Below are 12,304 nucleotides of genomic sequence, written 5' to 3' on the forward strand. Positions count from 1 at the left end.
GGGCCCCGCCGTCCCCGCCGCCCGCCGCCGCCGCCGCCGCCCGCCCGCGCCGCTCCTCCGCGCCAGCGCCCTCCGCGCGGCCGTCACCCACGGGGAGGGCGGGGGGCTCGGGAGGGAGGGGCGGGGCGGGGGGCGCGGGGAACCCCGATCCCCTCCCCCGGGCCCCGATTCCCTCCCCGGACCCTGATCCCCCCCCCGGTCCCCGCCCCCTCCCCGGGCCCCCGACCCCCTCCCCGGACCCCGACCCCTTCCCCGGACCCCGATCCCCTCCCCGGACCCCGACCCCTTCCCCGGACCTCGATCCCTTCCCCGGACCCTCCCCGGACCCCGACCCCTTCCCCAGCCTCACCGGGGACCGAGGCGTCGCGCGGAGGTGGGGAGGGGCCCTGGGCGCCCGCGGTTGGGTGCGAGCCGGGGTGGTGGGGGGCGAGCCAGGTAGATTCAGCAGTGGCCACGGAGGAGCGTTTGGCTCTGGAGCGGCCCTCCCGGCCCGGAGCGTTTTGGGAGCCTCTGGGGCTGTTTCCTTTCCAGGGATGGACACGTCCTTCAGCAGCCAGACCCTATGGGGATGCCGGAGCTTTGGCCTCGTCGAGATTCGGCTCCCCACCCCACGCGGCCCCCACCCCTGGGGAACAAGGGCAGGGCGTTTGTTTCCTGTCGGTTCCTGCCAGGAGTCCCGGGACGCTGGGCTGGGAAGCTTGAGCCGCGTTTATTTAGGAGCTCCCTTCCCCGAGTGTCAGGCCCTGGAGGACAATTTCAATTAGGCCCACAGGCTGAGACTATCAGAACAACTAATCGCATCTGTCTACCCCCTTCGCGAATTCACACACACACACACACACACACACACACACACACACACACACTGCCACATTCTCCCACTTGTGTGTACAGCTCGCTATTCCTTCCGATGCCGATGCGGCAGCTCTTCTTTCTTGTGTGCAGAGAATTTCAGATGAAGAAAGCAAGCCCCATCCCCTCATGCTCCTGTCTCACGCGTCCGGCTGCCTTTTCCTGAAGGGGCGTGAGAGGAACAGGCCCAGCTGGGCTCCCAGGAACTCCAGCTCGGGTTCTAAGCCTAAGAGCCATTCCGTAGATCCATGGAGTTGGGCAAGACTCTCTAGACATCTGGGAACCCACGGTTGCGTTCCATGAGGGGGAAAGAGAGCAAGGATTTCTGGGGTCGTGTAGCGCCTTTCCTCTCGGTAGGAGCTCAGCCTGCAGTGGGTTCGAGCATCGGAACCAGTGTACACCCGGGAGCTCGGCGGGGTGTTTGTACTGGAAAAGCCACTTGCAGTTGCAGGGTTTGGGTGAAGGATTTTGAGGACCCTCCCTCCACCATCTGATTGTGCAACTGTGACCTGGTCAGATGTCCCGAGGGGAACAAATGGCCAAAGTGAAAGTGGGTGCATTCTGGAGTTCTGTATTCCCTTTGGTCTCAGAGGCTCTGGGAGGCAGCCAGGCTGCCTATCCTCTGGTCCCAGCTTGTAGACTTAGCCCTAAGCTAGGACACCACACATGCCATCCCATTTATCTTCTGCTCTGTAAGCCCCTTGGACTTCTGGCAAGATTGGTTCCAATAAGGCTGGGCTCAGGCTTTTATCTGCCTAGATTCTGGGTTTGTTCTGACTAATGTTAAGTGTCGCCCAATAAAACCTTCCCTGATCCCCACACCCAATTCTCCCCCCCCACCCAGTGTCCCTCCTGACTTTTTAGCAGTCCTGGGTAAATATTGATTTGCCCCCACTTTACCTAGCTTCTCACCGGCTGGCCCTTTGCAGGCTAAGGAAGCAACCTCTGCGGAGACTTGATTTTTGTGCTCACTTGCAGCCCCCTTTCATCCATTCCCCAACTCCTTCCTCCCTCTAAGTGGCATTGTAAAACTCAACAGTGACAAAGAGACAAAGTAAGGTTCCAGGCTCCGATTCTTGGAGACCTGAGGGCTTGAGGGCAGTTTACATACGGGTCAGACACGGCTGGAGGCCAAGGTCAAGTTGAAAGTTGCTGTCTAGTCAGCGTGAGAAACTGCAATGAAAGCCTGGAGGCCGGCCGCCCACCTCCCCTCACTCTCAATTTTCCGAGATCTTTTGCCGGTCTGGTTTCTAGCTCTGTTTGGTTTCTCGGCATCATTTTTTTTTTTTAACTCTCTTTGTGGAGTTTTGGGGGCGGTGTTTACAGACTGAACTGATCCTCTTCGTCGCTGCCCTGCTCTTAGCTGGGTTTCCGAGCCTCTTGAAGAAGTGTTCCAACTAGATTGGGGGGAAAAGAAAAACGAAAACGCAGCGCGGGAAGCCCCCCGCCACCAGCCGATGCCAGTCCATCGCTGGCAGTGGCTGCATGGCTGGTCCACACAGCAGCCAAGAGCAGCTCCACATTCTCTCCCCTTCTCCTCCCCAGTTCACTGGAGCCGGGAGCCCTGCGCGCAGGGGAAGGGCCTCAGCTCTACACACTGCCAAAGTCGGCTGGGTCCCTCCACTCCAAAAATGGTGAGAAGGGAGCTCATCTTTTTCACAGAGGAGCCAGAAGCAGGTTTGTCTGGGAAGAATGGAGCGAGGGGTGGGGGAGGCTTTAGCATCTTGAAGTCACTTTGCTTGGCTTCTTACTCGTGGCCAGCCCACCGTGGAGGGGCTTTGGATCTTAATTACTGAAGTTTATGTTTTCTTATCAACTTGAAAGAGATGGGGGGGGGGGAAGAACCCTCAAGACTGGATCATTTAGAGAAAGCAGCCTCTTTGTTCTCTTCCTGTCTTAAATCTCATACACGGGTGTGATTTTTTTTTTTTTCTACTAGGCATATGTCAGTGGCATCTTGGCATATCTGATTCTTCCCCTCCTCTGGGTTGTGTCTTCACTGTTTTTAAATGTTTGCATGCCCTGCTTGTACTGATCTCTAGGCATCACTGGAAATTATTTCTAGAATTAGAATAAACTCTCAGAATGATTTTGGGTAGGACTTTCTGCTCACTTCAAAACAAAAACAATCCCTCAGTCTTTCAAAGAGGGAGAGAAGAGATTCGTTAACGGTTTCTTCTGTAATGCTCCAGGCAGTGGGACACCAGCTTGGTGTGGGAAAAGAAAGGCCAGAAGATGAAGCCTGGCTCTTGGGAAGCCAGCAGTCTCTTCCAGTGTCCTTCCTCGTTTCCCAAAGGCACAGGCAAAATTTGCTTGCCTGCCCTGCTGGGCCTGGCTTCCTGAGCTCCTTTTGTCTCCCAAGCTTAGGATTCTTCTAAGATTTGGCAGAAGCACCAGCAATTTGACAACTTTATCCTTGGGTTCTTCACGGCTTAAGAAAGAGACGTCAGGGCGCTCATGGTGAAGTTCAGGGAGCAGTGGCCACTGGAGCCCCGGAGTCCAGCACTGGGCTGGGCTGGAAGTTGGAGAAGTCTCCATTATTGACTGCCCAAGCTTTGGTGCACCAGATTTCTCAGCAAAGCCCTTCAAGGGCAGCATGGCTACAGCCCAGCCTTTGTTCAAGGAGTTTCCATAGCTTTTCCTCTGCTCTTGGTTTTCACTAGGGCAAGTTTAGGTCTCTGAGGTTTGACAGCCCTCTTGCATCTATGTCACTTGAGATTTTGGCTGTATTTTTTTTCTTGATAGAGAACTTCTTACCAACCATGGCTACAGGACCCTGGGATCCTAGACCCTAGGCTCCAAGGGTTGAACAAGAAAAGGACAAAGGGAAACCAAAGTCTAATTGAGTTTGATTTTCATTAGCAAATTAAATTTACCTGCTCTCACTTTAACTTGGAGGAGGCTGTCAGCACCGTTCTCTGGAACTACTTCTTTGCATTGATCTGGTATTAGGATAAACATTCCTTGGTTGGTTTTAAAGACACTTTGTATTTCGGGGATATTCATGTGTTTCTAATGTATCCAAGCAGCTTTATGAGCTACATTTGCAAGACATCCAAACCCTCTGGTTTCCACCCCAGGCAGGCTTGGGGCAAAGAGATAGTGGCAAGGCAAGAAAGATCCAGAAAGCGGCAGGGAGTTCAGGGAACTGGGAGAGAGGAAGAAGAAATGTATGAAGAAGGCAATTTCCCAGAATCCTCACTGGAGGAGCAGACCATTTGGGAATAGAGAAAGTGGGAAGTTGAGTATTTTGAGGATCCTCAATTCTGTATGTACCGGGGTGAAAGTAGCGCCCTTTTCTGGTGTGTGTCTGTGTGGGGGGTGAGGGGGGTGGGGTGGGGGAATGTCCAGAATTTGGGCTGGCCAGAACACAGGGGAAGCTATATCCTTAGTCACTCATTTAAGGTTTTGTTTTAGAGCGGAGCAATAATGAAGTCAAGGAAAGGTTTTGTGCTGTGGGGATAATTTTGGAACACGGGAAGTCACTCTGTACTGTGGTGGCCAAAGGCTTGTACTTCAAAGTGGAAGTGGGAGGTCAAGAAAGAAAACCGCAGACCTTGCCCCTAAGATCACCTCAGGACGGATTTGAGGAGAGCAAATTATTGGATAAATGGCCCATTTACTGCCTGCTACATCTGACCGAGTACGGCAGAACCAGCCAGGAGCCAGCCATTGGGAAGAGCCATCTGAAAGGAAAGAACAGAAATCCAGAGAGAACTCTAGTTCATCACTGCTCTGTTTCTCACAGAGTCTCAAAGAAGGGAGAGCCCCCTCCCCTAATTTGGAAGAACTAGCATCAGGTCTCAGGCACCCCTCCTGCCCCTGCACTTCGGACTGATTTAGGTGGTGGGGAGAGCGCTCCTTGTCCCAGGCGTCACTGCGCTGCCCTTCACCACATCTGCAAACTCAGCCTTCGCCCAAAGAACCCGAACGTGAGTTGGAAGCAGAGGGACCAAGCTCCTGCGCATAAAAACTCGATCTGAAGGAAACCGTTCCTTTCCACAGTGAGCGGCAGGCAGCCTGGTCAGGGCGCTAACTTGCGGGAGGGACTGCAGCGGCCCAAGCCGCTCTGGAAATGAGCTCGCAGCTACTGGGACGGGGTGCTGGGGGAATGCGGCACCCCCCCCCCCACTCCTCACCCCCGCAACCTGGCGTGCTTGCAGCTGCCGCGTGGAAAGGACCCCTACCCCAACCCTCGGGTGATGCCCACTGCCTACTACAAAACAGGAAACCAGCTCCGGGCTGTGGATTCTTTATGTCAACAAATACAGTGAAGACGAAGACATTGGAGAGTTGGAAGGAAGTTGGGGGTTTGCATGCAAGCCTGGTCCTGATGGGCTCAATATTTTCTCCACGACAAATCAGCGCGGAGCCAGGAGAGCTGGCCTACAGGAGTCCTACTTTGTAAGGACTGGTCTGACACTCTGGTGCGGGTCGTGAATTCTTAGTAGGCAAAGCAGCAGAGGAAGAGAAACTCACCAGCAAGGACTTGAAAAGAGGGAACCCAAGACCCCTTCAAGTACACACCGAGGTGTAATCAGATTTTACAGGCACGTTATATACTGTAACCATAACGATGTGTGTGCCTTCGCAAGCTCACACAGATTCACACGTCAAACGTATACACTGGCACAGGCAGGGTGGATGTGTGCATAATGTTTTATCACCCCAAGTCCTAAGGGGGGGGGGAATCACCTTATCAAACCAGCCTGGTGGCCTGGCCGATGCGCTCCTCTGGTCCCATTCGGATTTCTTCAACCACGGGTCACCCCTCCTGGCTCGGCAAATACTGTAAAGACACCTGTCTTCAGGGGATAGTCAGCAGGCCATCCGCATTTATCTGGTTCCCTAAAAACCTCTGTGTGGCTCTGGGCCCTCACTGAGCCGTCTGGGCCGGTAGACTATAAGGAAGCCTCTGGCTGCAGTCCCTTTGTCTGCGGGACTGGAGCCCTGCGTGGCCCGATGCTCCGGGAAATGAAGCAACTCAATAAAAACTTTTGATATTAGTTTTTATAGGTATTTACACTCCGGTGAGGGTAGCTGTGTATGGAAGCTTCGTTAATCAGCCCCCAACCTTCGGTTTGGATACTCAGTTCCTGGGCTGGGAAAAGGCACTGGCCGGAAGAGAAAGAAAACATAGGGAAGTCGGAAAGAACGAAAAAAAAAAAAAAAAAAAAAAAACACCAGGTCATTTTCTGTTCCTGGAAACTGAAGTCTAAATAGACAATTCCAAGGCTTACTCAGTTGACCCTTTCCCCGCCTCCTTTACAGGGATTTTTTTTTTTTTTTACTTTCGCCTAATACATTTCAAAACTATATTTTAAAATATAATTCCTTAGAATATATATGAAAGTGTAGCAAGCCCCCCGTATGACCAGTTTATCTTTAACCTTATGATTTTTTTTATCTTGCACCCCTTTTTGAATATTTGGAATTAATTTAAATTAAATTCCAGGTACCAAAAGAACGGCTTACTCTGAATAGGTTTTCAGAATACTTTATAATTGAGAGGAAAGGTTGAACTTGAGTTGTTTCATTTAAGGACTAGAAAGAACCCAAGGTTTCACTGAGAAGAAACCTGAAAAGATTTGGGATCTTATCTTAAATTGCATGAGAGGTGTTACATCAACTTTTTCCAAGCCATCCTTTCATTGAAGATTTCTGCCCTTTCCTCAACTGCTGTGTGTGTGAGTGAGAGAGACAGAGAGAGTGAGAGAAAGAGAGAGAGAGATGGAACTATGCCCCAGTACTGCCAGTACTGACACATTTTTATTCTGAGCAAATGACTATGCCCTATTTCAAAACATCTCCTCTATATAAACCCCAAAGAAATTTCTAATGATTAAAGTAAGAGGAGAAAGTTTGTACTGGATTGATATCAAAGTTACCATGGTTTTCAAGAAGAAACACAATTCTGTGAGAAAAAAAAACCCTTTTCAGTAAGAGATTTTTAAAAATAGTGAATAAAAGCATTTCTGTTTTGTTTGTGTTGATTCAATGAGCTGTTTGAAAATGAATATAATTCCAGAACACTCTGAAATTGATTTAACTAAAAGTCTTGGCAGCTTTATAAACCAAAATGACAAAACCAAATCATAGAGATTCTTGAGTTTGACAAATCCTATGCCCAGCAGCTGCTTCACTCCCCCACAGTCCAACTTCTTTTCATGGTTGGAGTATTGGGTTGTTTTGGTTTTTTAATTGCCTCCTCCCTTTTTTGCTGCTAAATATCTGGAATGATTTTTACAGCAAGTATTTATATAACTGTTCACAGCAGTAGAAAAGTGTATTTGACTGAATTCATAAGGGTTGTACAAATTAAACAGGAGAATTTATGTGCATATACTTTATGTCAAGTTCTAGAAGTTCTAATAGTATGTGGCAGAAAGCCCTAGAAATACAGCCCTAGGATTCTAACAAATCCACTCTTGAATGGCCTAGGGCATGGAAACTGCCAAGAGTCTGAATGTCCTGGGTGTCCTGATCTCAAGATGGAGCTCAGCAAAGGTGTAAAGGCTTAGGTCAAGGTCAGGGCAAAGACAGCAGAACCAAGAGTGTTGAATATTTGGAGGAAGAGGGAAAAGGACAAGGAGACAACAGACCAACTGGGACAAAGACAAAGAGGAAGGGAGAGATAGGAAGAAGAAAAATGAGAAACAATGAAGCCATAATTCCTGACAAAACAGTTAAGCCCTGCCGACCCAAGAAAGGCCTGTGGAAGCCCCCTCCCTGCAGAAGCTGTCTCTGCCCCCACCACCCCACCCCCACCACCCACTGAGGTCCCAGTTTGCAGCCCGGGCTTCAAGCTTCCCTGTGATTTCTCTAATTACACAAAAATAATTTGAACTCTGAGAACCTGATTAGGGTCCTGAGTTACATTCAAAATTGAGCTTCTCTCTACAGAAAGCCCAGGAGTGTGAATTCCAGCTGGGATCTGCTTCGGTTGGTGGCTGAGTTGGGGACAGCCCCTCAAGCCTGCTGGCAATTACCTGCTCTCAGCCACTTTTAAAAAGGCCATATTTCTTTACATTTTTAGGATCTAATGTGAGGTTATGTAAGGTCACGGGACCCTTGGCTGGTGCAAAGTAATTTGATGTCACTGAGATCACCCTGGGAGTAGAAGTCCCTACAGCTTGTGCTAGGAACAGGACAGGGTGAAACGCATGTGTGGTCATGCCCATCACCTAGCTGGAAGAGCAGTGTTAATCCAGCGGGCTGGGTAAGGTCGGGGCCCTTTTCAGGTAGTACACGGAGCTGGAATGAGCGAGGGATCCGAAAGGCTCCACTCAGCACACCAGTCTATCTAAACTTAGCATGGGACTTAGACTCCTCCTGGCCCTGGGATCCTGGGTTCTTTTGCAATTCTGATCTCAGGTTTCCATTCTCTGGTTAACTCAGCTGCAGTTCCGCCTCCCAGGCCCCACCTAAAGCTGCTGCAGTAATCTGTAGCTGAATCAATGAAGCCTAAGGGAGTTTTCATCCAGCCAATAGGTGGTGTGGGCTAGGGAGGGAGCAGAGAGAGAAAGCCACAGACTTTGTAGTCTCTGGCTGATGCATTTCAAGTCTGTGAAGCGAACTGGCTAAAGTTTGTGAAAAGCTGTAAAGCATTTTCTGCACAAATGGCCTTATTGCCCATTTCCAATTTATTTATTTATTTATTTATTTATTTATTTATTTATTTATTTATTTATTTATTTTAAGAGGCTGGGCTTAAACAAAAACTCTTCTTTGAAAATCAAGGGGATTCCAAGGCCAGATAGGATTATGTGGAGGTGTAGAGATGGTAATTTGATGGAAAACACAGAAGAGGCCATTTCCCAAAGCCATGGGTAGTTCTGGTGCTGCCAATGAACAAGATAGGACAAGCTCCCAGGAGCCACCATGCCCTTTGCAGCCTTCACCTCCAGAATATTTCTGCACTCAGATCCAATTTTAGGTCCACAACGCATAGGGGTTCATACATTAGAAGGCGACGCGAAGCAGTGTCTCTTGGCTTTCTTTTTAGTTTTTAAAAAACTGATTTACTTTACTTTACGTGTGTGACTGTTTTGCCTGCATATGCTTGTGCACCATGCGTGTGCCTATTGGATCTGAGGTGAGTCGTCACGTGGGCACTGGGAACCAGACATGAGTTCTCTTCAAGAACAACACAAGTGCTCTTAACCACGAAGCGGTCTCTCCAGCCCCCTTCCCTCTCATACACACGCACAAATTTTAATCACAAAGACAATACTCCTTCCCTGACAGTTCTAGGATGCTACTGGTTCCACGACTAATGGCTGCCACTGCAGCCAGCCCGGAGGCAGCCTCACTGTCTTGAAGCAGGTGAAGCCGGCTCCCAGAGGAGCCTTTCTGAGGTACTAGGGGAGGAGGTGCGCGGAATGTTGATTTGGCCTTAAAGTTCCCGGCTGCTGCTAGGGCTGGGGGGGGGGGGGGGGGGGAGATGAGAGAAAGTGGTCCATATATGGAGCCTGTTTTCACAGGGTCGTTGTTGTCTGTAGGCTGAATGCCCTCCATATCTGAGGGTTCCTGGTTGGAGATCAGTTGCTAACGCAGCCTGAGTCACATCCTGGGCAGCTGACCTCCTGCTGTCTGCTAGCCGCCTAGTGGATCTCAGCTGGCAAGCTGTCTGTCGTGCCTCCTGCCCTTAAGGGACTCTACTCTGTACCCACGTATAGGCGTCTGGGGCTCCTCCCAATGCAGGATCAGGCTCTCGGGGAGGATCAGAACAGAGATTTTGGACCACACACCATCAGCTGAATCCTAGCCGCACGACCTGGAGAGAAGGCCCACTAAAAGCCGGATCTTTCTTCTCAGAGTGAAAATGGGACCCCAGCACTCTGTGACCTTCGGCGGTCTAGTGAGCATGTGGCAGGTTAAAGGACTGCACTGGAGACGTGCTTCTCTCGCGGCCTCTCAAGGCACTCCATTAGCCCAGCAGGCTCGCCGTCCGGGCAGGCAGGCGCCGAGGATGCTCCGAGGACGTCACTGCAGTTACGACCTCTCCCCGCTAGATGTCTTCCAAGTTTATCGGAATCACAGAGCCCTGTTTGTCCCCGGGGCTGAGACTCGGTTTCCCCTGCCTCGTTTTGAAATCTGTCGTTTCTCCAGGAAAGCAGAACTTTTCCTTTGTTTCTTCCGGCCCCTTCGTTGCCCCGCTCTCCGAATCCTAAGCCTGGAAGCCAACTAGAGTCAAATGCTGGCTCCCTGCCGGTCCGAGCGGCCCTGCTCACGCCTTTGGAATCTCTTTATGACCTTTGATGTGTTTAAATAACATGGCAAGGCTGAGCACACACCTCGGATTAAACTTTAATCGGCTGCAGTCAAGGTCGTCCAGGTGGTAAATGCGTTTCCTGTGACTTCTCCTAGCGGATACTGCAGGGTTCAAGGTCTGGGGGCCCAGCCTGAGGCTTCTCTCCTCACCTCCTGCCTCTGCCTAGGTTTGGGCGGGACAGGAGTGGGGCCACCCCATAGCGCTCCAAAGGAGACTAAGGAAATGGGATCGGAGGTGGACACCCAGGGTGGGCTAATGACCTAAGTGATTTTTTTTTTTTTTATGGCTACTAAGACAGAATAGTTAAAAACTCCAAGAGCCACTACCAATTTCCCCTCACCTCAGAGAATGGTTGAAGTTCCAAAGTCATGGTCAATGCCTTGATTATTTCTCCCAGCATGGTTCTGCTTCCAGGCAACCAGAGCGGGGCCCCGGGGGGGGGGGGGTGCTCCGGTAATGACAGTTAAGTTCACTTAGCTGATTATTCTGGAGGTAGCCCGGGCTCATTCACACTAGAGCAGGACCCGGACCACAGGCTGCCGCTGCCCCAGTGGGCCACACAAGGCTAGCTTTCGCTTTGGTTTTTCTGTCTGAGTCACTGGGTCTGAATCTAACCGTCAGGGAGGGACGGTCTCACAAAGCCAGGAAAAACCTCCTACTGTACTTCAGGAGAAATGGGGTCAGAGTGTTGGAGTGGTAATTTTACTGTGTGTGTGTGTGTGTGTTGTAATTTGCTATCAACTGAATTTGTTAGCTGTTGGGATTACGCCTCTGCACAAAATGGGCCAAGTACCCCTTTGGGAAAATGTCTCCTTTTATCAAGCTATCTTTGGATTCAGGAAGGACGCTGAGCTGAGGTATCTCAGGGTTTGGATCTTGCTCAGGCTCCCCTCTGGGGTCACTTCCTGGTCTGGCAATGAGTTTGTGAAGTACTACGTTGTCTCAAAAATAAACGTAAACCCTCATCTTCACCTTTTTCTTCCAAGCCCTGAGGACTTGTAGGTGAGATCCTAATGTGCCTCTAGAGCAGAGGTCCCCAAGCTCACGCCTACGATAATGGTGAATATCAGTTGTTGGGGAGGTGCATGCTTCTGATCCCAGCACTGAAAAGGCAGAGGCAGGTGGATCTCAGTGAGTTCGATGCCAGCCTGATTTACATCGGGAATTCTCGGACTATCAGGGCTGTAGAGTGACACCCTGTCTTAATAATAATAATAATAATAATAATAATAATAATAATAATAATAATTTCTATTTCCCCAGCATTGGCTAGCAAGTACAAGACCTTGTGCATGCTACGAGAGTGCGTTACTACTATCTAATCAACTATTTGGTTGTTCTCCTCCCCCAGGTCAAGAAACTCCATATACTAAAATAGGTTTCTGAATCTTAGAGTTGGAGACAATATCATCACATACTAAAGTTACTTTTACAATTCCTTCTCCTCAGAAACTTCTGGGAGCTAGTAACTCCACTCCGCACCTTGATCTTTGTAGTAGCTCACAAGTGTATACATATATAAAAACCGCTCAGCTGGGTAGCTGAGATTTGTATACTTGGCTATATGTAAGTTATACAGCAATAAAAAAAATTTAAGTGCTTCCTCATAACGACCTGTGAAGTAGGTCCCGAGGTTATTATAATCATCTCCATTTTACAAACCAGGCAACCAAGACTCGAGGGAAGCTAGAGAGACCCAGGCCTCTGTGGATAAAAATAAACCGCCTAAGCTTCCACCTCTCAGGCTCGCTGCTCCCCGTCATCATCCAGCTCTTTCTTCCCCAGGTAGCAGGAAGCTCGATCTAGAAGCTGAGGCGAGAACTCAACAATCCATCCCTTCAGTTTTCTTAGTCTTCCGGTAGAGAGATGATGGAGAGAGGACTTGAGACCTATATGGCCTCCAGAAAGAAAATGGCAGTCCCCAGGACTCCGAAGGTGTTTTCTCTGTACAGTCCCTGCCTGGTCTCTGTCCACCCGCAAAGCGGCTGGGAGGCCTTACCCTGCCTGCCTCGCTCTCTGGCAGTACCGAAACGAGGTGAGCGGCGTGCTGAACGAACGAACGACCGGCTGCAGTTGGAAGGCCAAGGACATAGAAAGAGGTTGTTATTTGCTCCAGGCACGGTCGCAAAAAAAAAAAAAAGAAGAAGAAGAAGAAGAAAAGAAAAGAAAGAAAGTTTC

General features: G+C 50.0%; 1 protein-coding gene across 1 annotated transcript in view; it reads right to left on the bottom strand.

Annotated features, from left to right (window-relative positions):
• The window catches only part of Hoxa13 (homeobox A13), a 30,514-nt gene that overhangs the window by 1,814 nt on the left and 16,396 nt on the right, over nt 1-12,304 (bottom strand). Inside the window, exon 3 of the mRNA XM_055611817.1 lies at nt 22-560. Within this exon, the coding sequence (XP_055467792.1) occupies nt 22-560 (539 nt within the window). The remainder of the gene's footprint in view (nt 1-21; nt 561-12,304) is intronic.

Source organism: Psammomys obesus, unplaced genomic scaffold (genome assembly GCF_907164565.1).
Source record: "Psammomys obesus unplaced genomic scaffold, mPsaObe1.curated_primary_1811, whole genome shotgun sequence".
NCBI lineage: Eukaryota > Metazoa > Chordata > Mammalia > Rodentia > Muridae > Psammomys > Psammomys obesus.